This window comes from Hypomesus nipponensis, chromosome 2 (genome assembly GCF_054491055.1).
Source record: "Hypomesus nipponensis isolate SF chromosome 2, ASM5449105v1, whole genome shotgun sequence".
NCBI classification, from domain to species: domain Eukaryota; kingdom Metazoa; phylum Chordata; class Actinopteri; order Osmeriformes; family Osmeridae; genus Hypomesus; species Hypomesus nipponensis.
Genome location: NC_140362.1, coordinates 1,447,244 through 1,473,800, shown reverse-complemented (window position 1 = coordinate 1,473,800; position 26,557 = coordinate 1,447,244). Strand labels below are relative to the sequence as shown.

At 44.7% G+C, this 26,557-nt stretch overlaps 1 protein-coding gene and 2 long non-coding RNA genes across 4 annotated transcripts in view; 2 read left to right on the top strand and 1 right to left on the bottom strand.

The window, feature by feature from the left end:
* Nucleotides 1-6,072, top strand: part of iglon5 (IgLON family member 5) — a 67,186-nt gene extending 61,114 nt beyond the window's left edge. Inside the window, exons 5-8 of the mRNA XM_084669187.1 lie at nt 2,569-2,700; nt 3,267-3,387; nt 3,531-3,682; nt 4,665-6,072. Coding sequence (XP_084525313.1) covers nt 2,569-2,700; nt 3,267-3,387; nt 3,531-3,682; nt 4,665-4,762 — 503 coding nt within the window. The 3' untranslated portion in view covers nt 4,763-6,072. The remainder of the gene's footprint in view (nt 1-2,568; nt 2,701-3,266; nt 3,388-3,530; nt 3,683-4,664) is intronic.
* A 12,530-nt stretch (nt 6,073-18,602) lies between these two features.
* Nucleotides 18,603-19,277, bottom strand: LOC146300334 (uncharacterized). The gene is made up of 3 exons (XR_014765125.1): nt 19,129-19,277; nt 18,883-18,976; nt 18,603-18,782 (listed from the first exon to the last, which is right to left on the bottom strand). It is a non-coding gene; the product is annotated as an uncharacterized LOC146300334 (long non-coding RNA).
* A 1,908-nt stretch (nt 19,278-21,185) lies between these two features.
* On the top strand, nt 21,186-22,631 carry LOC146300333 (uncharacterized). Of its 2 annotated transcripts, none has more exons than XR_014765142.1 (3): nt 21,186-21,287; nt 22,106-22,228; nt 22,485-22,631. It is a non-coding gene; the product is annotated as an uncharacterized LOC146300333 (long non-coding RNA). The 2 variants fall into 2 exon arrangements; XR_014765136.1 differs by lacking the exon at nt 21,186-21,287 and adding an exon at nt 21,320-21,919.
* The last annotated feature ends 3,926 nt before the right edge of the window (nt 22,632-26,557 follow it).

Here is a 26,557-nt window from a genome sequence, read left to right as displayed (position 1 = left end):
GCCACAGACCAGCAGTGAACCACTATCAGCTCAGCCCTCCATGAAGCAGGTCAGATGGCTGAGCGGTTTGGGAATCGGGCTACCAATCAGATGGTTGCCAGTTTGATTCCTGGCCGTGCATAATGACTTCTCCTGATGTGTCCTTGGGCAAGGCACTTCACCCTACTTGCCTCGCGGGAATGTCCCTGTACTTACTGTAAGTCGCTCTAGATAAGAGCGTCTGCTAAATAACTCAATTCAAGCAGCAGCCAGCTCAATTGGCTATAAGACCAAGAACCACCAGGACTGGTTAGACAATAACTCAGACACAATCCGTAACTCGATGAACGCCATGCACAAAGCACACCAGGCAACTCTGAAAAAACCCTCATCGAAGACCGCCAGACAGCAATGGCAGAGAGCGTGGTGTGAAGTGCAAAGGACCCTGCGGACGATGCAAACCAAGTGGTGGACAGAGAAGGCACAGAAAATCCAGTATTTTGCTGATGGAAATGATATGCATAACTTTTACATTGCAGTCAAATGTATCTACGGCCCAACAAACCACTGCATTACACCCCTGAAAACAGCAAATGGGCTCAGAGCAGTGTACTGGAGAGGTGGGCTGAACATTTTAAGACCCTACTGAATCAGGACTCTGAACCAGATCACACCATCCGGATCAACTGCCTGAACTTCCACTGATTGACAACCTTAAGCAGCCCCCGACCTTCCTGGAGGTTCTGTCAGCCGTCCGCTCCCTGAAGAACAACAAGTCTCTTGGCCTTGACAATATCCCTGCAGAACTGCTGTAACAGGGTGGTTACCTCTGTACAAGAGCGCTGCATCTACACATTATGAAAGTATGGGCTGATGAAAACATCCCACAGCAATGGAGAGATGCCCAACTTGTCACCATCTACAAGAACAAAGGTGACAAGACCATATGTGGCAACCACAGGGGTATATCACTCCCTGCTGTTGCTGGTAAGGTCCTGGCCAAGGTGTTGCTGCAGAGGCTACTCAACAACATCACAGAGTCACTGCTCCCAGAATCACAGTGTGGCTTCAGAAAGAACAGGAGTACAGTCGACATGGTCTTCACAGCCAGGCAACTTCAGGAAAAGTGCAGGGAGCAACATCAAGACCTGTTTATGGCTTTTGTCAGCCTCTACAAAGTCTTCGACACTGTGCAGAGAGACCCACTGTGGGACATCCTGCTCCCGTTTGATGCCCTAGCTGGGGCAGGCAGAGAAGCAGCCCTCATCCATCCCTCATGATTTCATCCATTCATCCCTCATCCTCACCCTCATTCATCCCTCATCCTCTCATTAATCCCTCTTCCATCCTCACCTTCATCCATTCCATCCTCTTATCCATCTCCCATCCTCTCATCAATCCCTCATCCTCTCATCCATCACTCATCCTCACCCTTAAACATCCCTCCTCTCTTCATCCTCTCATCCTCACCCTCATCCCTCCATCACCCTGCCCTCATCCACTCTTTATCCAGCCCTTACCCAGCCCTCATCCAGCCTTTAGCCACTTGTTGCAACTACAAATTACAATGCTCTCCAGTTCGGTAGCCATGCAGATAATCCTCCTGTATAGTAAACCTCCTGTATAATATTCAATTAGAATAATCTTCAATAATCTCTGACAGGATTCATCCTGCCGTTAAGTGTCTATTGTCAGCTTACACCCATGCATGTGTTTTCCTGTTTATTTGAGTGTGCGTGTTTGTGTGAGTGTGTGTATGTGAGTGTGTGTGCTAGCGTCTGTGTGTGTGTGTGAGTGTTGCTCTGGGGTCTTTAAGAGCAGGAAGAGTTTCAACATTGTGCTTCTGACTGTGTTAGTGAGGAGATAGTGTAGCATGTATAACCCTAACTGTGTTAGTGAGGAGATAGTGTAGCATGTATAACCTTAACCCACGTGAGAAATACTTCATCCTTCTGGAGACGAGGGTTAGGGTTACACCAGGGTTAGGGTTACAGTAGGGTTAGGATTATAGTAGGGTTAGACTAGGGTTAAACCAGGGTTAGACCAGAGTTAGGCCAAGGTTAGGGTTAGACCATGTTTAGACCAGAGTTAGGGTTAGACTACGGTTAGACCAGGGTTAAGGTTAGACCAGGGTTAGACCAGGGTTAAGGTTAGACCAGGGCTAGGGTACAGCTGTTTGGAGCTTTCTCTCTCTCCTCTCTCAGTGTGACGCGAGAAGAGATGTGGGCTGGATTGTGCCAGACAGGATCATTCTGTTTCCATGGTGCTGGGGAGTGTGTCAACACCAACTAACACATCTTCTTTAGTGGAGAGCAGACGTCTCCCAGGGAGGGAGAGAGGAGGGGGGCTTAGTGGGCTTCCTCTCTCCTCCTCTCTCCTCCTTTCTCCTCTTTTCTCCTCCTTTCTCCTCTCCCCTCCTCTTGTTTCTCCCCTCCTCTCCTCTCCTCCTCTCCTCCTCTCCTCCCCTCCTCTCCCCTCCTTTCTCCTTGCCACAGACCTTTCACACACATACCCACACAATCACTCAAACACACACTCCCTCTCACACACACTCTCAGAGCTGTGGTAACTGGTGTTGTGGGCCCCCAGCCGGCCTGATGAATGAGGGGGAGTTCCTGGACATCACGGAGATCAAGAGGCAGCAGGCAGGCGAGTACGAGTGTGTCACCAACAACGCTGTGGCCCCTCCCAGCAAGCACAAGGTCAAGGTGGTGGTCAACTGTGAGTGCTGTTCCTCCTCTCTCTCACACACACACACACACACACACACTCAGACACACACACACACACACACAGACACACACACACACACACACTCAGACACACACACCACACACACACACACACTCAGACACACACACCACACACACACACTCAGACACACACACCACACAGACACACACACACACACACCCCTTTCCCTCTCCTCCACACCCACAGGGGGCTGATACAACACTCCCACAGGAAGACAATGTGATGCTAATACTGTATGAATATGAATGATTGAGTATGTATGCCGGCATGTGAGCTGAGATCTGGGCAGTTTCCCTGTTCGAGAGGAGAGCTAGCTCAACAGCACCTTCTGTCCCCCCCTCTCCCTGCATCCCCCTTTCCCTCTCTCTCTCTCTCTCTCTCTCTCTCTCTCTCTCTCTCTCTCTCTCTCTCTCTCTCTCTCTCTCTCTCTCTCTCTCGCTCCATCCCCCTCCCCCCCCCTCCCTCCCCCCTCCATCCCTCCCCCCTCCCTCCCTCCCTCCCTCCCTCCCCTCCTCCCTACCCCCACCCCCCAGACCCACCCCTGATAACAGATGTGAAGAACATGCCCGCCCAGCTGGGGAAGACGGCCATCCTGCGTTGTGAGGCCATGGCTGTTCCTGCCGTCCTGTTTGAGTGGTACAGAGACGACCGCAGGTATGTCCATGTGTGTGTGTGTGTGTGTATATGTGTGTGTGTATGTGTGTACATGTGTGTATGTGTATATGGGTGTGTGTGTGTGTGTGTGCGTGTGTGTGTGTGTGTGTGTGTGTATGTGTCTCATGCGTGCCCCCCTTCAGACCGGTAGAGAGTGACAACACATTGAGGATCAAGAATGAAAAGACTCGCTCTCTGCTGCTGTTCACCAATGTGACGGACAAACACTTCGGCAACTACACCTGCTTCGCCTCCAACCGCCTGGGGGCTGCTAACGCCAGCATGCTGCTGTTCCGTGAGTTACACACACACATACCACACAGCTAGTTCACACACACCACAGCACGCACTCTGTCTATGTCTCTATCCCTCTCCTCTCTCATCCCTCTCTCTCTCCTTTCTCCTCCTCAGGAAGTTGCTATCCTCCCAGATGACATTAACCCTCCCCAGCGAGCCCTTCTCTGTCACCTTCCCTCCGTCCCTCCTTATCTCCATCCCTCCTTACCTCCCTCCCTCCCTCTCTCCCTCCCTCCCTCCCTCCCTCCCTCCCTCCCTCTCTCCCTCCCTCCCTCCCTCCCTCCCTCCCTCCCTCCCTCCCTCTCTCCCTCCCTCCCTCCCTCCCTCCCTCCCTCCCTCCCTCCATCCCTCCCTCCCTCTCTCCCTCCCTCCCTCCCTCCCTCCCTCCCTCCAACCCTCCCTCCCTCCCTCCCTCTCTCCCTCCCTCTCTCCCTCCCTCCCTCCCTCCCTCCCTCCCTCCCTCCAACCCTCCCTCCCTCCCTCCCTCTCTCCCTCCCTCCCTCCCTCCCTCCCTCCAACCCTCCCTCCCTCCCTCCCTCCCTCCATCCCTCCCTCCCTCCCTCCCTCCCTCCCTCTCTCCCTCCCTCCCTCCCTCCCTCCCTCCCTCCCTCCCTCCCTCCCTCCCTCCCTCCCTCCTCTCTCTCATCCTAAGTGACTCATTTGTCCTCCTCTTTCATTGTCCTCCCATTATCCCAGCAAGCGTTCCTTAAATGACTCATTCCCATCCCCCTCTCTGTTTCTCCATCCCTCCATCTCTCTCTGCCTGTCTCTGTCTCTGCCTGTCTGTCTAAGCCCACGTCATCCATCATCATGTCTATTCTTGTTTCCTGTGCCCTAGTCTTTCTCTTCACCTCCTAACCTCAGCAGAGAGGATTCTACATCCTGTTAGTTCTACTTGGATCTAAATGCTCCCTAATGCTCCCTCCCTCCCTCCCTCCTCTTTTCATCTCCTCTCCTCCTCCCCTCTCTCCCCTCTCCAGGACCAGGAGCGGTGTATGGGGGTGGTGTGAGTCTGTCTGCAGGTGGAAGCTTGGCAGTGTGGGTGTCCCTGGCTCTGACCCTCCTGTTGAGGGCCTGAAGTGTCCGTCCACCCAGGAAGGAACAAGATGATTTAATTACGAACCCATCACTGTGAACAAAAATAATTATGCATTATTCAAGGAGCCATTTACACATCACATTCAACAACCTCGCCCCCCCCTCCCCCCTCAGACCCCTGTCCCCACTGACATCGCCTCACCTTAATTTGTCTTTCCCCTGCTGCCAGTTAAGGCTACAATGATAAAGTCAATAGTGTTTTTATTAAAACCTAGAGCTCACAAACAATATGTATTGTGTATTACAATAATGTGATTATATTTACGGTACACAAGCTGAGATAATTATAACATAATTGGGCTCTCAACGACATGCCAGTGATAACTGATGAAATAGTAACAATGTTTATGGCTAAAAGTAAGAAAGTCCTTCTTTTGGGCAGTGATGATCATGTGACCTCCCTGTTGATTGGACAATTGGCCTTGTGACCTCTGACCCTAACCCCACAGCTGATCTGACCTTGTACAGAGCAATGCGGCACGGCTGCTATGAATGATGTCACAACCCACGAGGCTGGGGGGTGAGGACCCCCCTCCTCCTGAAGGATGACCCCTGACCCCCCACTCTTAACACCCCCCTCGCCGTGCGCTGCTCCCCCTGCCTCCTCCCTCCTCCCCTGCCCCCCCTCATCCTCCACCCGCCATCGTCTGTGTTCCACTCCTCTCGTGTAAATATATATGCAGTACAGAGTCCATTCCCCGGCCGCATCAGCAACTGGCAAAACTACATTACCCACAACCCCCCACGCTCTGTGTTCTCCAAACCAGGAAGAGACTGTGAAACACCACTGTCTCCTGTTTCCTGTTCTGGAACAGTGATCCTGTCCACCTCGTCGCTTGTTGATAGCATGTACCGGTTAGAAATGTTACTGTCCTGACCCTTGACCCCACTTCACCCCAATGTGTTGATACCCTTTGCAAGGTTAATTGCTATACTTTTTTGGTGTTGATAATAATACTGATGATGACGTTCATAGGTATTTGAATAATATGAATATTAATTCTATGTCAAAAAAAAAAGAAAAAGCAGAGCTGATGACGATGGGCCTTGTGTATGAAAATATTTTGTACAAAACAACAACAAAAAACAAGCTCATCGACGACGACGATTATGTTTTTAAAGTGATGTGATCTATTTTGCCATGAGAAGCTTTATGAAACACGTTGAACAGACACAGTGGATCAAGGGGAGCAGGCGATGAAAACTAGTTTAATTTTTAACTTTTGTATGTAGTATTCACTGTATAACCCATAAACATCATGCATCATTTACTGAGGCTTTTATCCAAAATGGGGGGGTTTCTCTAAACTAAACTATACCCACCACAGTTACGAGCATCTAACCCCCCCCCACACACACACCATCACACCTCTCTCTCCCCAACACCTCTCCCTCTCTGTCTCCCCCACACCTCTCCCTCTCTGTCTCCCCCACACCTCTCCCTCTCTGTCTCCCCTATCTTCCACCATCCTTCTGGCGCCTCACATTTATCAAACCTCAAAGAGGGTCTCCAGCCTCCCCTCCCCTTTACCATGCTGTCCCCCTGTGCTGTGCTGATATGCAAACTATAGTATAATGCACCTGCACGCCATCCTTCTCACTTCCTGTGACCTCACACTTCCTGTGACCTCACAGGAAGTGCTCCGTCTCGGTCCCCTGTGTCAGCCTCATCGTGTGAATGTCTGTTTGATTTTTCAAACCAGCAATAACCCCCAAACTCTACTGTCTACTCTACTCTACTGTACAAGATAGGACTGATACGGTTCAACTGTGCTGGAATCAAAGCAAAACAAGACGTTGATTGTTGCCGCTAACGACCTGTGTGAAATGAAACCACACAGTTCTGTGTACAGGAAGTGAGGTGCTATAGGATTCAGAGAAGCTAGATTTAGTTTGCGAGCCTCGTTCTGACCAGGCAGCTGGAGGCTTCTGCCCTCCTGTCCTGTGGGGGGCAGTACCTCTGGCCTGCATGGCCAGCCTTCTGCTCAGGAGACAATAGTGGGTTCTATTTCAAGCACAAGAGCAGAATATTGGGTCAGTGCTTCTTTTTTGTGTTCTGTCTCTCTGACTCCCTATATCTCTCTCTCTCTACCCTTCTCTCTCCCCCTCTCTCTCACATTCATCCAAAACCTTCAGCTGGTCTCCAGTACATACTGCCCCCCCCCTTCTCTCTCTCTCTTTCTCTCTTTCTCTCTCTCTCTCTCTCTCTCTCTCTCTCTCTCTCTCTCTCTCTAGCTGTGTCAGTATCTTCTCTTTCACTCAGTTGTCTGTTCCTCTTGTTCGCTGTCTCGTCTCGTAAGCACACAGCTCAATTCATCATCTGTATGTACATACTCTGTCCATAATGAAGAAAAAAAAGGAAGAAAAAAAAAAGTTAAAATATGGATAACATACTGTCATGTTTCTCAATGTGGGATTGAAAAAAAGCACGTCAATGTCTCTTATGGGTGAATTTTGAAGAAAAGAAATACAACTGTATCATTGTTTGGGTTTGAAGGGGACGGTGGGGACGGTGGGGGGGGGCATGGATTAAACCATTTGATTGAAGGGTGTACATTTGTACAAACAGAAAAAACAAGGTTTGAGTGTCTCCATAAATGCACCATTGATTCGAACATGAACCAACTTCAAAACGGAGAGAGAGGGAGGCTGGGGGAGAGAGAAAGAGACAGACTGGGAGGGAGAGGTGGAGAGAGAGAGGCTGGGAAGGAGGGGAGGAGAGGGAGAGAGACCGAGAGAGAAAGCATGGGAGAGAGGGAGACAGAGGGAGAGAGACCTAGAGAGGAGCAGAGAGAAATGTTAAATGTATCTGGTTGTGTCCTGAGAGCAGCTCATTCCTTATAGGGAGTCTCCACTCTGCTGGTTACCATCTCACCCTGGGCTGAACAGCACACCTCACTCAGGTCCAATTCTACAGCAGGGACATCTTGATAAAGATGATGTAGTTAGGAGTTGTAGTGTAGTTTCTTCTGGCTGTCAGGACTACAAACATGGCCACAGAATAAAAAGATCACTGTGGAGCAGTCTGGCTGTAGCTGAGTCTGTACAGTACAGGAGCTGATCAGTGTGATTGGTCTAAATGTGCTGAGAAATCCATTCCAGAACCTGCTGGAATAACACAGATGATCTAGACGGGAAATTGTACATCTAAAGAATGTAAGTGCAGTACCTGAGCTGATGTCAGAGCCATTGGTCCAGGTCAAAGTCAGCAGTAGATACCTAGTGACAGGCTGAATGTATTTGTCTTTGGTCCTACATGGAGTTTGGTTTGGATTCAGCTAACATCAACACTACACACCCACACTACCCAGTGACTGATCAATACATTCGATTGAATTGTCATCAATGGCTCGCTTTCACCCAGCGGTGCTAAAGTCTGGATTGATCAGCTGTCTATAGCAAGGTCTTGTGATTGATGGCATAATTCATCGTGCCTCATCCAAGACACTTCTAATTGAACATTGATTTTAGGCTCTGAAAAGGTTTGGCCTCAGCTGTGATGTGGGCTGAGTTAACTGTCTTCAGAAGTAGAAGAAAGAGAAATCTTGTTTTTTGTTTTCCCTTCAATTAAATAAGTAGTCTAGTCAGTTTTTTGTATTTATTTATTTATATACTGAAGCTGTGACCTTGTCTTTTTAAAGACACCATAAACTAATTGTTATATTGTATAATTATATTTAAGTAATACTGATATGTTACTTTTGGATACCGTGTATCTGGGGGCTTATGATGAACACCCCTGCAAGCTGGGGGCATACTGTAGGATGAAGCCAATGAAAACTAACTGTTGGTGATTGTAAAGGACTAGTTAGCTAGCAACAGACAGCTACACGAACTATGTACTGAGCATCAGGTTAATACTGAGCAAAGGTCAAAGTTCACGCAGGGGGTCCCAGTAACGGTACTATGTATCTGTTTCTCAGACATGAAAGCACAGGCAAGACTCGCCAGGGCAGGATTAGGCTACTAGAATCGGGAAGATACAACTACACTAACTATGTACTGAGTACTGAGCTAGAATCGGGAAGATTGTTTAGTCAATCCCGATTTTTGTTGCTGCCCGTTTTTGACCTGTGCCCGTCATATAGGTCATTCACAAAACCAATTCTAAAATTATAAACATCCCATAGTAGCTGGCTGGTTCCATCTTGTGCTGGCTAGTGCCATCCCCACCCTTTAGTTTGTTTATTGTAAAACTGATAGTGCAAACAAGGATGCAAAAAGTTAACTGGCTAACATGATCTGAGCCCAGAGACGTAGCTCTCTAGCTAGTGGAAAAACAAACTGCAAACCAGCATTAGCAACAACCCAGAACTATGTTTGCATTGGTGGAAAGGGGGTAATTGGATGTGCTCAAGCCTTTGTTCTCTTTCATATATATTTATTATTTTCCCAGCCCTGAGGATATTTGGACTACATAGACAACGTTGGTGTCAAAAGTTTCTTGGTAGAGACTTGGTAGAGTTGCTTGTCTTTTTATTTACGTTCCGTTGCACGGTTTAGGCTGAAAGTGCGTTTTTATGGCAAAAAGTGCCTTGTGTCAACAAAGGGAACTCAGTGCTAACGTCAGAACACGTTAGCAACGCCGCATGGATACGACATGCATAGATGTGCTGTTGCACAGCGAGCATCATATCATGCCGGGCTGTACTAGCAGCATCATACATGTACATTTAAGCAAATCAAGACTTGCATGTACAGTAAGTAATGTCTAGTGCTGTCAGTTAAACGCATTATTAACGGCGTTAACGCAAACCCATTTTAACTGCGTACATTTTTTTATTACGAGATGAAGGTTCTTTTTGGCCAAACTTTGTAGTTTTTTTCACATGCTGTTGCAACAACTACTGACTTTAGAAAAACACCACACTGGGTCTAGCTAGACCGGAAATAAAACAACAGGCACTTCGCACACACTTGTTTGGGCTTGCGAGCCGGCTAAAGATTATTAGGCTAAAGTTACGTTTTGAGTGCCAATAAGATTCTGAATGGAAAGTTTACTTTTAAAAAGTTGCCAAATGGTTCCATTGACAAGACCAAAGTGATCTGTGTGTTTTGTCGATGTTAACTGAACTGATCATCGAAGGCACGTCCAGTTTAAAATACCACTTGAAGGCCAAGCACATGCGAATTCTCCGCCACCTCGTCAAAGCCAGGCGATTGCAATGTTGTTTAAAAAAAAAAAAAAAAACATTTGCACTAAGCAATCCGATCCACTTTTCCATGTTGATAAGAGCATTAAAATGAGAAAATGTTATAGGACAAGAAACCAAAAGACATTTAGAATAGATAAAAATGTGCAATTAATTGCGATTAATCGCAAGTTAACTATGACATTAATGCGATTAATCGCGAAATAATTATTTATTTAATTAAATATTTTAATCGTTTGACAGCACTAGTAATTTCACATTCAATAATATATTTACTAACTCAAGCTTGTGTGGTGCTACGCTGGCTTCAGTGCCACAGCCTAAACTTAAAGTCAAAAGAAACGTTCCATTTTCCGGCACTTTCAAACAAGCCCCTCAGTGCAGTTTGGCTAGCAACAGCAGCTTGCCCGTAGCAAACTTCTTTTGAATTAGCTATTTTCCCCTAAATAAATGTCAAGCTTATTTACGTTTTTGGGGGCATATTTTCAGTTGGCAGATGGTACTGTTTGAATCGCAATTCCATCTGAAATACTGCCAGTGACAAGGTTTTTATAATAGCTTATTTCAAAGGGGGTTCCGCTTGGTTCAAAGGTGGTTGTTACTGTAATTAAATATTCAATATGAGTGGGCTTAATGCTTGAAAATATCACCAGAAGGTAAAAACTTAACGTGACGGACCCACCTGCAACCGATGCAAGCAAGCACACCCTACAATTTTCCCAGAAATTGTACACTCTCTAGTTGTTATCTACTGTTAACCAGCCTGGTTCTGAATTGGTCTTGTTCATGAGTGCATCTATAGACAACATTGTAGGGGAAAGCTCTGAGTTTATGTAGGTCATTACAGTAAAGGAGAAACTTGTTTCACACAACAAGATGTTTTACGATAAAAGGTCTTAATTAACTTAAAAGGTTTTAGGTACATAATATGAGGTTGTTCAGGAAGTATACAGTTTAATTAATTTGTATTTTCATGTAGTTATTTATTTAGGAAAAGGTAGGAAGATATGTTCGATGATAAATAGATGGATATATGGATGGATAGATATTTGATTGATTGCAAGTGTAGATAGATAGACTGATATGGATGGATGGGTATTTGATTGATTGCTAGTATAGATAGATGGATAGATATATATGGATGGATATTTGATTGATTTATTGCTAGTATAGATAGATAGATAGATAGATAGATAGATAGATAGATAGATAGATAGATAGATAGATGAACATAGATGGATATATGGATGGATAGATAATTGATTGCTTGCTAGTGTAAATAGATAGGTGGATATGGAAAGATACATATTTGATTAATTGCTAGTATAGATAGATGGATGGATGGATATATGATTGATTGATTGCTAGTATAGATAGATGGATAGATAGGTAGATAGATATGGATGGATATTTGATTGATTGATTGCTAGTGTAAATGGATGGATGGATGATTGATAGATACATAGATAGATACCTGCTTGTCAATCACACACATGCACATACTTGGCTTCTGTGGATTGCAGCCCTGCTCCTGGCGTTTGTCTTGTCCATCATCCAGGAGTAAATACAGGCTGTTGTACAGAGGAACATAACTGACAGGAACACTCACGGCTGGCAGCCAGGTCTGACTGTCTGACATCTCTTCATGTTGTCTGTTCACACGAACCAGAGAGGAGCCAGGGATGAGGAGAGGAGCCAGGGTTGAGAGAAAGGGGAGGAGAAAGGAGGAGAGTACAGGGCCTCTTCAGGTTTGTTTTGTCTCGTCTGAGAGGACTGTGAGTAGATGCCAGTGAGGATTACTGCTCTCTCGTCTACCCAGGTGTCACCAGCATTGTGTAACAGCACTGCACAGACAGCCATCACATGTATGCAATCATGTATATAAGAAAATGTCACAACCGTCCAACTAAAAACAAACAGGTAACTATGTTTTAGTGTCAGTGCAAGATGTCAGAGAAGGCAGTTCAGCCAATCAGTCTTGATCAATGGGGTTAGTGTTGATTCTACCGGTAGACTTTCTCTCTACGTCTCTCTGCCCTGGTCTCCTCCCTCCTCCACCCCTCTCTCCTCTCCTCCACCCCTCTCTCCTCCACACCTCTCCTCCGCTCCTCTCGCTATTCTCCGTCCCTCTGAGGAGAGCCCTGTATGCCAGTCCAGACAGCCACTCAGACATGCCTCTGAGTGTCAGGGAGCTGGGAGCCCACCCTGGCACCTCTTGAGTGTCTGTATGGCAATGCTTATTGGTGTCTGTGTGTGTGTGTGTGTGTGTATCTCTTTGTGTGTGTTTCTCTGACCTGGCAGGCAGGCATGTTGGTTTCTATTATGTAACCCAGGCCCAAAAAACATCTTTGTGTGTATTACACTACCCAGAATGCACCACCATATAACAGAACGTTGGTCTTCCGCCTCCACTGGGATCTGTGCCGTGAGTCTTCTGCTTTGTCCAGTCTCAGTTTCTGTCTGTTTTTGACTTTCTTTGTGTATCTTTTTTTTCTTCTTCTTCAAAATCCATTAAGTGAAGTAAAAAAAAATATTGATATGAACTGGAGGGAGGAAAAAATAAAGATTTTTGTTTTAACAGAATTGTGGTTTCCTGTTCATGTTTCTCTTTCTCTCATTTGTTAGATAGCCGGACGGATAGAGATAGATCCCTCATAAACACACACACACACACACCACTCTGCTCAGGGTTTCACACACAGCTCTCAGTCCTATGTAGATGAATGGTGCTATAACAGATGAACCCATCCTCCTCCTGAATGTTTGTGATTGCAGCTAATCTGTCCCATTTATAACTATTTTGTTTGTGTGGTGGTGTTGTCGTTGTTGTAATTATCTGTCATTTGTATCCTTTGAACATTTGAGCTGCAACATTACTGTGTGAGGCGTTGCAGTTTGAGCACAGGAGGGCCGTGGACCAGGACAAAGGCTCCAACTGAGCTCCAAACAATAAATATTCCAAACACGTTGAATTTTCCTCTCAGCTCATGTTTTTGCTCCAGCAGTTTCTTGACAGAGCAGGAATAATCACCTCGCCTCCATGCACACTGCACTGTACTGTATTGATCTTTTTCAGGGAATTGAAACTCGCCACAAAACAAGGCGGGGAGGGATGGTCAAATTATTATGTGGAAATCCCTCGAGCAGAAGAGCAGACATCTAGAGACAGTGAGTCAGCAGATGGGAAGAGCAGAGTGAGGCAGCACAGGCAAAGCTGTAGAGGCAGCACAGGCATAGCAGCGTGAGGCAGCAGACAGGAAGAGCAGAGTGAGGCAGCACAGGCAGAGCTGTAGAGGCAGCAGACAGGCAGAGCAGCGTGAGGCAGCAGACAGGAAGAACAGAGTGAGGCAGCAGACAGGAAGAGCTGTAGAGGCAGCAGACAGGCAGAGCAGAGTGAGGCAGCAGACAGGCAGAGCTGTAGAGGCAGCAGACAGGCAGAGCAGAGCGAGGCAGCAGACAGGAAGAGCTGTAGAGGCAGCAGACAGGCAGAGCAGAGTGAGGCAGCAGACAGGAAGAGCTGTAGAGGCAGCAGACAGGCAGAGCAGCGTGAGGCAGCAGACAGGAAGAACAGAGTGAGGCAGCAGACAGGAAGAGCTGTAGAGGCAGCAGACAGGCAGAGTAGAGTGAGGCAGCAGACAGGAAGAGCTGTAGAGGCAGCAGACAGGCAGAGCAGAGTGAGGCAGCAGACAGGAAGAGCTGTAGAGGCAGCAGACAGGCAGAGCTGTAGAGGCAGCAGACAGGCAGAGCTGTAGAGGCAGCAGACAGGCAGAGCAGAGTGAGGCATCAATAACCAGTCATCTCTATAACCAGTCATCCACACGCCCAATCATCGAGACCCCCTCATGACCCAAGAAACCTGCTTGGTTAAAGACTCTGTTATTTACTGTTCAGTCTTCAAAGCTCAGGAGCACATCCAGAATTTCTTGCCTATCATCTTGAAAACTATCGAGTATTCTGAGAAGAAAAAAAACAACACTGACAAAATCCATATCTGACCAATTACTGTGTTCCAGGACGTGAAGGTTCAGGAGAGTCGTCCCTGGCCAGGTAAACTCTTCTGGTCAGCACAGTCTCTCCACGGCCCTGATTCTCATAAAGACTGTACTACACATTAAATACAAAAGGAGTCATAGAATGATTTAATTGGGTATTTCACACAGTTAAAGTGCTCAAGCTAACTGAAGAGATGATGATTAAGCATGATGTTAGTAATTGGGATGTGAGTGCATCACTACAAAAAAAACTGCCGTTAAAATTGGCCGATACTCTAGTCACAAATTTATTGGGGAAAACATCCAACATCAAGAGTGACAGTGACCCGAGGCAACTTTGGAACAATATTCTGGACAGACAGATTACTGAGTTGAACTCAAGGTCATGCAAGCAGTAGCGTCCTTTTCCAAAGATTCCCAAATGTTCGGTCTTAAAGAGCAGCTAAAGACCACATGCGATCATTATGGAGTATCAATTGAGGAATCTGAATTCACTGTTTTTATTCAGCAGTTACATCGCAAAATAAACACAGGAAGGAGTGACTTTTCATCCATATTGAGTGTAGGCCTACTTGACAGCTGCCCTGATGATATTTTCCCAAATATGAACTCTCTGTTAAGGATCATTATTACACGGCTGTTCTTAATGCTGTGCAATGCCTCATTCACTTGAATGGGGCTTCCCAACGTTCTGCGGTCAATTATTTAAGCAATAAGCCCCAAGAGGCCGTGTTTTCCGTGTCAGGCTTCCCTCTCCACGGCCACTTCCACCAGCTCTTCCTGGGGGACCCAGAGGCGTTCCCAGGCCAGCCAAGAGACATAGTCCCTCCAGCGTGTCCTGGGTCTTCCCCGGGGCCTCTTCCCAGTGGGACGTGCCCAGAACACCTCACCAGGGAGGCGTCCAGGAGGCATCCTAATCAGATGCCCGAGTCACCTCAGCTGGCTCCTCGCGACGCGGAGGAGCAGCCGTTCTACTCTGAGCCCCTCCCTGACCAAGCTTCTTACCCTATCTCTAAGGGAGAGCCCGGACACCCTGCGGAGAAAGCTCATTTCAGCCACTTGTATTCGCGATCTCGTTCTTTCGATCACTACCCATAGTACGTGACCATAGGTGAGGGTAGGAACGTAGATTGACTGGTAAATAGAGAGCCTCGCCTTTTGACTCAGCTTCTTCTTCACCACGACGGACCGATGCAGAGCTTGCATCACTGCAAGCTGGTGTCCATAAGGCCATCTAAGAGGGGGGAGAAGGAAAAGGAGAAAAGAGAAGAAAAGGAAAAAAAGGAGAAAGAAGAAAATGCGTGTTTCCTCATCCTTATTTATTTGATAAACGCCTTTCTAACTGCTTAAACACACACAGGAAACTTCTGAATGTTTTTAATTATTTTGACACACCGCAGACGGGATATGAACCCGCGCCTGTGGAAATTCAAAGTTTTGTTTTATTTGCATCCACTCTGCGGATATTTATATCAAAGAGTTCCTTAAGTGCATTTCCCCTAACCCACATAACACTTAAAATTAGTATAATTGACACAATAAGATACAAATCAGCACCATAAAGTAATACAAATAACAATTGATGAGAACACGAGAACCCATAACTCAACACCCCCACTATATAGCCCTGCAAAATGACCTCCAGCAAGCCACAAATGTGCATGTCTGCTCAAACGCTCAGAAACAGACTCCATGAGGGTGGTATGAGGGCCCGACGACCACAGGTGGGATTTGTGCTTATAGCCCAACACCGTGCAGGACATTTGGCATTTTCCAGAGAACACTGTTCAGCACCGGAGCCCTGTGCTCTTCACAGATGAAAGCTGGTTCACACTGAGCACATGTGACAGACGTGACAGAGTCTGGAGAACAATCTGCTGCCTGCAACATCCTCCAGCATGACCGGTTTGGCGGGGGGTCAGTAAAGGTGTCTTTTTGGGGGGTCAGTAATGGTGTCTTTTTGGGGGGTCAGTAATGGTGTCTTTTTGGGGGGTCAGTAATGGTGTCTTTTTGGGGGGTCAGTAATGGTGTCTTTTTGGGGGGGGGCGCACAGCCCTCCATGTGCTCGCCAGAGGTAGCCTGACTGCCATTAGGTACCGAGATGAGATCCTCAGACCCTTTGTGAGACCATATGCTGGTGCGGTTGGCCCTGCGTTCCTCCTAATGCAAGACAATGCTAGACCTCATGTGGCTGGAGGGAGTGTCTCAGCAGTGCAAGAGGAAGGCATTGATGCTATGGACTGGCCTGCCCGTTCCACAGACCTGAATCCAATTGAGCACATCTGGGACATCATGTCTCGCTCTGTCCACCCACGCCATGTTGCACCAGACTTTCCAGGAGTCGGAGGATGCTTGAGTCCAGGTCTGGGAGGAGATCCCTCAGGCGCACCTCGCCACCTCGTCAGGACCAGGCGGTGTAGGGAGGGTCATACAGGCATGTGGAGGCCACACGCACTGCTCAGCATCATTTTGACTTGTTAATGAGATGATTTCATTCAGATCTAGGATGTGTTACTTTAGTGTTCCCTTAAGCAGTGTGTGTGTGTGTGTGTGTGTGTGTGTGTGTGTGTGTGTGTGTCTCATACACATGTTGTGCTCTTTGTGTCATCAGTATTTAGTTGTTCTCCCACATACGTGGACCAGGATGGCCCCTGCCAAGGGACCATCAGCAGATCTTCATCATGTTCAGTGTTTTTTTATGTATTGAGATCTTAAAAACATGCAATGTTATTTTTGACTACTTAATGTTTGTTTTTTTGTTACTTAATGACTTACGTCATTGACATCATCCTTGTATATTATTTTCAACATTATTATCATTACTGTTATTGTTATCGGTGTACTGTGTTAACACAGATTGTCATTAAAAACACCCCCTTGTACAACAACACTCAGGTCACAGGCAACACTCAATCAGAGGTTGTTATACAAATGTTTATTTGCCACAGAGAGATTGGATACAAGAAGGTAAGCACAGAGCCACTGTACATAGACCTCCACTATGCGATAGGCATAAACCCCACTAATAGCCATCCATGTCTAACATGAAAGCCCCCACACAATGTCCACACAAAAGCAAGATACATGCCTCCCCCCCCCAAAAGGTATCAGTTTGCAATACTACAACCACACCCCACATATAGAATCCACAGCAATAGATCAACCCACACCAAGAGGAGTCTTCCCAATCCAGACAACACGTCGCTACCGGCCAGTGTGGCAGCGACACGCTTCGTCACTTTCAAGCGTGGAGGCAGTTCAGCACTGGCCCGTCCACCAGGAACGCTCCCCAATAGCACTCCCACGACACGCAGCTCTTACAGAGGGATACATTACAGACACTTAGAGCAGTTCTTTCTACAGAGGAACACAATACAGACAGACACTCAGAGCTGCCCACACGTCATTAAGGTGGGAGATCCAGTGACAAACTAAATGACAAGTGTGGTGGAAGAAAGAACCTCCCTTTTGCTTGGCAGCTGGAGTGTTGAGTAATGTGTGTGTGTGAGTAGTGTGTGAGTAGTGTGTGAGTAGTGTGTGTGTGTGAGTGTGTGTTCTACCTGCATCATTCTCTGTCTAGAGGTGTGCCTGCGTACCTGCATCTGTGCGTGCGTGCCAGCCTGCCTGTGTCTGCCTGTGTCTGTGTGTGCCTGCCTGTGTGCATACATCTGTGTGCCTGCCTTCCTGCCTGCGTTGGTCTGTGTCTGCCTGCCTGTGTGTGTCTATGCGTGCGTGTCTGCCTGCGTCCGTGCGTGCGTGCGTCTGTGAGTGTTATACCTGCATGCCTACCTGCAGGCATACTCTGTGCCTGATCATGCACTTGCTTCAACGAACGTGACTGAGAACAGGCCACATGTTAACAAAAATATATCTGGTGAAATTGTTTTCAAAGTGGCCCATTTGTGTTTCAATAAGACTGAATATGTCTACTACTTGATTGACAGCTCAGGTCTGACAGTTAGCTCTGAAGTGTCCAATCACAATCAGTGCCTCAAGCACATAAGGACAGCTCCATGTAATGGGTTATGACCCTCCCCTTTGCATTTAAATTGAAATGTGTCACATAATTTAAATGAAATGTGTATATCTTTTGAAAGACATGCAACTTCACATTACTTAAGAGATGTCTATTTATTTATGTATTTATTTACTTATTTAATGATGGCACATTTAGTCCTCCATAGTTACTTTGTACCCTATTTATTTAAGGATAATACAACACAACTGACCAATCAGACAGTTATGCATCAATACTGTCATAAGAAATTGTGGTGAAATAGAAGAGAATTTCACATAATTTATCGTTGGATGTGTTGAAAACAACAACATTGCAACGACAAAGTTAAAGTTGAGGTTAATTTTAAAGTATTTGTTAAATCCAAAGTGACTTGCAGGAAATTTGAAAATAAATTACAAAATAATTTTAACAACCATTCATTAAGCATTATGCATAAACAGCCATAAACAGCCAGCATAGCCAGATAGACCTAACATAATCAAGTGATCAACTGAATATATGAATCGTAAAGAAAATGAATTTGCATCAACATTCCTTTTGTAAAGTGTGTTTCCTTGTATGATGTCAAGGTTCCTGGACAATAGAATAAGCACATTCAAGTAATTTCTGTAAAACACTTGTGCATTTCTAAACAAATAAGTTCACAGATACTTATAGTTGTGGTATTTGATTTTATTCAAACTCACGTAAACGCAAATCATGATGAATCCATCTTGTGTAAGTGTCTGACTGTTTTAACTAAACTTAAATGAAAGAATTAAAACAACAACAAGGCATGTTGCTTGATCCACATCTTCCTTTACGGATGTTCTTCACCACCCTTTTTGAACACAGCATCTGACAAAAGAAATATAATTTCATGCCACAAGTCACATGCACACAGTAAACGGACCAAAGATGTCTATGGAGGAAAACCCGTCTATAGATTTATACTTACATATTTCCACCCCCACAGTATGAATTGCGGTCTTTATATTCATTACCACTACATTTCTTGGTACATCTTCCATTCTCACATGCAGCATAAGCATCTGGAACGAGTAAACAGTACAGTTGCTATTCAATGACAGTAGAAAACAGCAAACAACTTATTTCTACACTACAGTTTATATAAGCAAAGATGATTTATCCAACAGGAAACACAGAGGTAGATGAAGTGACAGTAAAGTTAAACAGTACTTACTGCACACCAGTGCAATCATCACCAGCACAACGTACAGCACGGTCACTGGCTTCATGGCTTCTCTTTGGGGTGTTGATGCTGTCCAGTGAGAATTGAGGAAAGCGTCTGACTGTGACCTGGTTGAACCTGCTTTTATACATGATGAACTCTGCTGCAATCACATTCAGCCTGTTGCCAGACACGTTACCTCATCTTGGATTTTACTGGATTTGACAGACAACTAAGACAAAGCAAACACAACTTTCAACACAGCTCAGGGTCAGCTGACTAATTCTTTTCACCTGAGAATTTCCCAGAAAAATAATGTCAACAACGATTATATTATTATTCAGAGAATGAACGTTGGATTAGTTCTGAGAATTTATATCCACTACATTTTTTGGAGTAACGTTGGTGGGGTTCAAAGAGGAATCAGTTTAACAAAGGCTGTCTTATAAAGTTGTGCCTTCAAATCAATTGTGCTTACAATACCTAGAAGGAAGCCCTGACAATGAATCCTTAACAGAAATCTTGTTTGAAACCATGAGTGAAAGCCCCCTCATTCCCTCCAAGATGCCACTGTATAGACATTCCAATACAAGACTGTGATTCAAACGTGAGATATTGACGATCATCATAGTAGGGCAGGGCTTGAAGAGCAATTTCTGTAAAAATTAGTTTCTTTAATGAAAACAGAATTCAGCCTACATCATGAAATTTGCTTTGATTTTTCCTATGAGTGTGATGGGACAGCCAGGGTTTTTGATCTTGGTTCTTGTTTCCTTTATTAAGTAATACATAATAATAATACACTTTATTTGTATGGCACCTTTCATACACAGAATGCAACTCAAAGTGCTTTACATTTGGAGCATTTAAAACAAGAATAGATGAAAAATGAAACATAAATAAATGCAAGAAACTGAAATAAATACAGAAAAAAACTGAAACAAGAATAGATGAAAAATGGTCACAGAAACAGTGCAAGAAACAACTAAATAAACATAGAATACACAGAACAAAAATCATAAATAAATACAAACAGCCAAAAAAGGTAGAAGAATAACTGAGAAATGAGGAACACATTTATACAAATTGTAAGTAAAACAAGACTGTAGGAATAAATTCAGCAGCAACAGAAGAAAAGAAAACATAAAGTGCTTTAATTTGAACCAGGTCAAAATAGATATTGTGAGAATAAATAGATGCAACAGCAGACATTAATACTGTCATACTGACAGCTTTGTCAAGCAGGTGAAGTGGGAGAGTGTTCTGTATGAGTTCCAGTTTCTTTATATACTTTTTGGGGAGACCAATAAAAAGTGCATTGCAGTAGTAGTAACCTACTAGTGATAAAGGCATGGATTAGTGTCTTGCTGCACCATGGCAATGTTTTGCAAGTGGAAGAAAGCCGTCTGGGTAACTTTACCAATATGGGCCATGAAGTTTAACTCTGTATCTAAGATGGCACCGAGGCTTGTTATTTTTGATTAGATCTGGTGTGCCAGTGTCACAAACTGGAGACTTCAAACAAGAAATAGGATGCTAACGCTGAAGGCGTGTTTTACTTAGATAAATCAAAGGGCCACAATAGGCAAACAAGGCAAAGTTCTCAGGACTGGAGGACACACAGTACATCTTGCTGATCACAAACAATCACACACAAAGACAAACAAAAAGTCCAAGGCTTACATAGGAACTCAATAAATACTTTTAGGTGCTGATGCAACTTTTTCCTGATTCTTCTTATTTTTGGATATTTAGGTTTATTGTTTAGTAATCGTTTATATTTTTGTTTGAATATTTCGCATTTGTTTGATTTCTTTAGAAAGAGAGATTCCATTTTCTTTTAAGGCTCACGGGAGTGTATGAAGGTCACCCAAGAGGGTGGTCTAGGTCTCTCGCTTGTTTACGCTCAGTTCCAGCGCTGGTGTGAGCAGCAGGCTGATCGTGTCCAGTTAGCCAGTGTTAGCCTTAGCTTTCCTTTGGTTGGCCTGGTGAGACCGGCTGTTTAGTTTTTGGTTCATTCCTTTAGTTTAGTTGTGGGTTATTGTGTGTGTAGGGCGGTAGAGGTGCTGGCTCCGCCTCTTACGGCCCTGTATAGGGTTGGCCCACTGTCGTACCTTTGTTTTGTTCTTTTGTGGCTGGCAGCTTTAAAAAGGATGACTGGGCTTTAAAATGTAAATTATTTCTTAAAAACGTAATCGTATAATATTTAGATTTTTGTGACACATTTATGGCCGAATGAATAAGTCATCCTCTGAGTTGCAGTATCCTGACACTTCACAATTTTTGGGGGTCTCATAAATTGCCAAAAACAGCTTGACTAGCAATTCCCTGAACTCTACTGTCTAAACTCTGTTTTGTTCATCATGAGTTGTGGAGATTACATCACTACAAAGAATTGCTTGAAAAAGGCCATTACTTGGTACCCAATGTATTTAGGGATATTACAAAACAATTGACCAATCAGACAGTTATGTTATCAATACTGTCATGACAAAACCTAATTTCACAAAATGTATTATTGGATGTGTTGAAAACAAAAACAAAATGTTGCCAACGACAGTTTAAGTTGAGGTTAAGTTTAAAGTTTTTGCCAACTCTAAAGTGACATTTGAAAAAAATAAGAAATGAATGAATTTTAACAACCATGGGAAATTGAGGCATAATGCATAGACAGCCAGCATAGCCAGATACACCTAACATAATCAAATAATCAGCTGAATAAATCATTAAGAAAAAACTGAATATATACTTGAATCATAAAGAATCTGTAAAAATAAGTTTGTGATTGTGTTCGGGGACTCAAGTAAGCTAAGTAATCTCATCTTCAATTAACTATTGTGTTTCAATAAAACCTCCGATGTCAGTTTTATGAAGTCATCAAATAAAATTCCTGACAGGCCATTGCTAAGAAGTTTTTGTGAGAAGGATATGAAACAGCCTCATGGTGGCGCAAGTATTTTGATTTTGGCAAATTGCTTCCTTTTCATAGTCCAGCATACGGAGTACAAGGACTTGGTGCTACTTTTCACAGTCCAGCCTATGGTGTACAAGGACTTGGTCCATCCTACTTCAAAAGGACAACCATCTGTCTGAGGCCCAGCTCAAGAAAAAGGTCTGGTGCCCTTGGTACTTGCTTAACAGACACCTGCTTAAATCTGTATTTTCTGTGCAAACCAGTATTCGTACGATACAGTCAATAGAATAACAGCCAACTATGGTAAGTAAAGGCCTACTTGGTCTTTTCACAGACAAAACACTTATCCCACCTGGTTTGCCTGTAACGCTGGACCAAGTACAAGTCCTAATGACATCAGTTTACATTTCCTTAAATAATGTTAATAAAACTAGTCTTTGTTTTGATATTTCAGAATGACACATTCAAGTTTGAGAACCACAAGCAGGCGCGGCACCTGCTTCAGAAGAAATTTGTGATTGTGTTCGGGGACTCAAGTAAGCTAAGTAGTCTCATCTTCAATTAACTATTGTGTTTCAATAAAACCTCCGATGTCAGTTTATATGGGTCATCTAATTAAATTCCTGACAGGCCATTGCTAGCAAAAAGGACAACCAGGGGGCCTGATGTATAAACGTTGCATACACACAAAAAGCTGGCATACGCTAGTTTTCACGCCATGTATAAAGATTTACTTGACGTGAGAATGTGTGGGGTCGAGCCCCCCCGGACCCCCTCGTATTTCGCACACTGCCTACAACCAATTACAGCAACATAATATGTTGTTTGTTGAAAACAAATTCAACTCAAGCACTCTTTGGTGACGTGGTTGATTACATTACTGTTGATCATCTGTCCATCATCGTATAAAGCCCACCCTGACAATTTCATTGGTCCGAACAGCTCCTGTTCGGACATAGTTTTTCTTCAACCGAGCTTCCCCCGACCCAACTTCTTGACCAAATGTTTTTGTGGACGGGGCTGAGTTGGGCTGGCAGCCAGGCTAGAGAATGTGCGGACCGTCCCATGTCTTGTCTCTTGTTGCTCTGTAACATGGCAAATTCTAACTGAAAAGTGCCAAAGCTCACCAAACATTACAAAATAAAGTTTCCACTACTACGTTTACGACGTTGACTATTCAAAAAACTTAAAAATAAAAGTTTGATCATTAATGTGGATGATCACATCAAAATACCAAAACCAAAACGGTAAATGCTAGGTTATAAAGGCCTTCTGTTTAATCCGCCACCACTTAATAACTTCTGTTAAACTTGAGGTTGTCAAACGAACGACAAAATCACTCAGGAAATGCATGTCACGCTAACCTTATAGCTGCCATGCTGTACAATGCGCCACCACTCGTTTCTTCATTTAAAGTTTTACATCAGACCATTTCTTCTTAATTTCTGCCATGATTCGGTTCTCTGAACCAACAACATTTATGGCCCAATAATAATAATAATGATTTTATTTGTAATGCACTTTACATTTAGCTAAATCTCAAAGTGCTAAAAAGGTTAAAAAAAAGAAAGGGACAAATAGTGACAGTTTTTGTCAGAAATATTAATCTATCAAGCATTGCACAGTCAGTCGATGAACACGTTTAAGAAAGTTTATTGCTTGTGGCCGGCCCACAAGGAGACAAAAACATCACACGCCATGTGCTACAAAGTTTGTCCGCTAGCATGTTGTGCTAGCTAGCTATTTAAGCAGAACCGCTCTTTACAGTCCTTGGCAAGACAAAGGCATGCAAATGTTCCATTGCTCTTCTTCATTGGCTCCTTGCATAGACCTGGCGCAGGCGTGTGTGCGTGCGTGTTTGAGTGTGTGTGCCTTTTAACCCCTGTAAGCTTGACCACATGATTCACCCAACACAGATAATGCCAGACATCTTTTATGGCCTCTCCAGTAAGAGAGTGGTCAGTCCAGGTCACCTTGTTTACATATGCCTCGTGTTCCCCAAAGTTCAGATTTGGGGGTAGGCCTCTCTCAACACACAAGGAATGCTGAACACAGAATCATTCTTATACAGGATAAATGTGTTACATCTTCAATTTTCCCAACAGTTTTCCACTCCGCCGACTTTCTTGTGTCGCTAATACCTTACTAACAGGCCACAAAACAGGACACATTTTCTTGCCTCCACCTCTGTTGTCAGAACCTCGATCTCAGTCACCTTATTTCTTCAAATAGACGCTGCGGTGTTTATTAAATAACGTTTATTTTTGGTGCTGCGTTTATTCAAGGGCGCCGTTTATTCGAAGAAATACGGTAATTCAGACAAAGAAATTACCTCAGGAGAGCATTTATAGTCCATCTGCATATTCATTTATGGGAGGAGTCAAGGCGGGGTCAGTGGCTCTTTCACGTGCGGTCAATCCCACGTTAACTGTGATTTATAAAGAACAGGATAGTAGATTGTTTGAGGAAAACAATACGTTAAGCACAGATTTCAGTGACGCACCATCGTTTGACTACGAGTTAAAATGATTGGCTGCTATGACAACAAACATACAATTAGTTATTTTGCTGCTGCTGCAAAGTGACGGAAAGTCGCTAGATTTGTCGCTCAACGCTAAGATTTTTTACAAGGGAAGGTGAAACGCTACACTGCCTCTGTCGCTTTATCCCCTAAAAGATTGACTTGCCTTTTACGGCACTTGTCACGCACAAAGAGATAGATACAAAAAGCTACAATTCCAGTCTAGGGTTAGGGTGTCTTGTTATAAAGACAATTTAAGATTACTGTTCCTTGTTCAGATTATTCTTGCTCTGCTAATCAGCTCTGCCAACTGCGAAAAAGCCTTCAGTGCTCAAAAGAGAATAACATCAGATGTCCGCAGCAGTCTCACATCCTCACGCCTTTCAGACCTGATCTTCAATTCAACAGAAGGCCCAGAACTTCAGCAGTATGATCCATCTCACCAAGAAAGCACAACAGAGGGTGTACTTCCAACAGCAGCTGAAGAAATTCAACCTGCCAAAGACAATTGATGGTGCACTTCTACTCAGCCATCATTGAGTCCATCCTCACCACATCCATTGGGTGGGCTTTGGCCCACTATGTGTCAGCCTGCAACTGGGTGTACGCTTTTTCAGCTTTCCTGTGGTGAAGCTCACTCTCAGCTGCGATCTTCAACCTTTCTCCATCTGTGGTAGCAGCTGTTCATTTTGAGAACAGGGCGTCACACAAGTGTCACTACTTGGCTGCCCAAAACAGAGGTTCTGCTGCTTGAAGAGATCCCTATAGAGCCAGAACTTTGCAGTGGATGTTGGATTGTTTTCCTTGTACAGGCGAAACATGCAGAGGTTTAAATCAGGGCTCAGGTACTCCCTCTCCACATCTCAGTGGGACTGTAACTCTTCTCTGCTGAAGGACGGGTCAGACCAGCCAGTCTGACCACCTTTGGATATACTCTGTTCTGAGGCCCCCTTCCCCTTGGAGACCCTGCCCCATCTTCCCCCATACATCATCAACCCTGGCCTGGTCTGCCTCACCCCTTCTCCTGGAGACATGACCCCCCCCTTCCTTGGAGGCGCAGCTCCCATCTCCCTGCACGCCATCAGGACCTTGGGGTGATCTACTCCCTTCCCTGGAGCCCCCTTCCCGTGGATTACCTCAGACCTGTGGGTCTTGTCGGCCCCCCTCCACCTCCAAACATCACCAGATCTTTAAACTGCCCACCTTGTGCCACCGTGAACGCCCTGCTATTTTTACTCCCAGTCCGTCCCTGGCTAATGCATATTGAGCAAATTTAGATCGGTATTGCGCAACAATCGAGAGATGGGGACCCCCCCCTGAATACTGACAGGTATTTTGCACACTGGTTACAATCCATGTTCTCTATAAGATCACAGACACTTAATTTGACAAGCTTCTTTCTACAGTCGGTGGATATAGGCTGCAAGGTGAACCACGAAAAGTATTTTAGAAAATGATTCCCGCTCCATAGTCTGGCATCTACACAATCTTTAGCTCATAAAAAAGAACGAGTCATGCTAAATTACCCCAAAAAAGTTTGTCGCTGAAATTCCAGTCGATTGTCGATGCGTTTGTTTTATGCAGAACTAGTTTCTTTAGAGCGTAATAGGATTTTGGTGGCACGATTCGACACGTGATCGTTCTATACCAATAAGGTAGCTGATTTTGTCAACAGAGTGGCACGTCACTTGGATGATCAGAAATCCGTCCCCTGACAGTGTTTTGCATGTGATAAACTGCGGCTGCAAAAGTGCCTGTGAGACAGGCAGATGTTGTTTTTTCGCAGGACTGTATTGCACAGACTTCGCATCGACAATCGACTGGAATTTCAGCGACAAACTTTTTTTTGGTAACTTTGCACAACTCGTTCTTTTTTATGAGCTACAGATTGCGTAGATGCCAGACTGTGGAGCGGGATGAAATGATAACAGGGTTCCCCTTACGGCCTAATAGTGTGCCTGTGTGTTGACGTTCAGTCAGTATGTCTGAAGCCTTTGTCTCCAGAA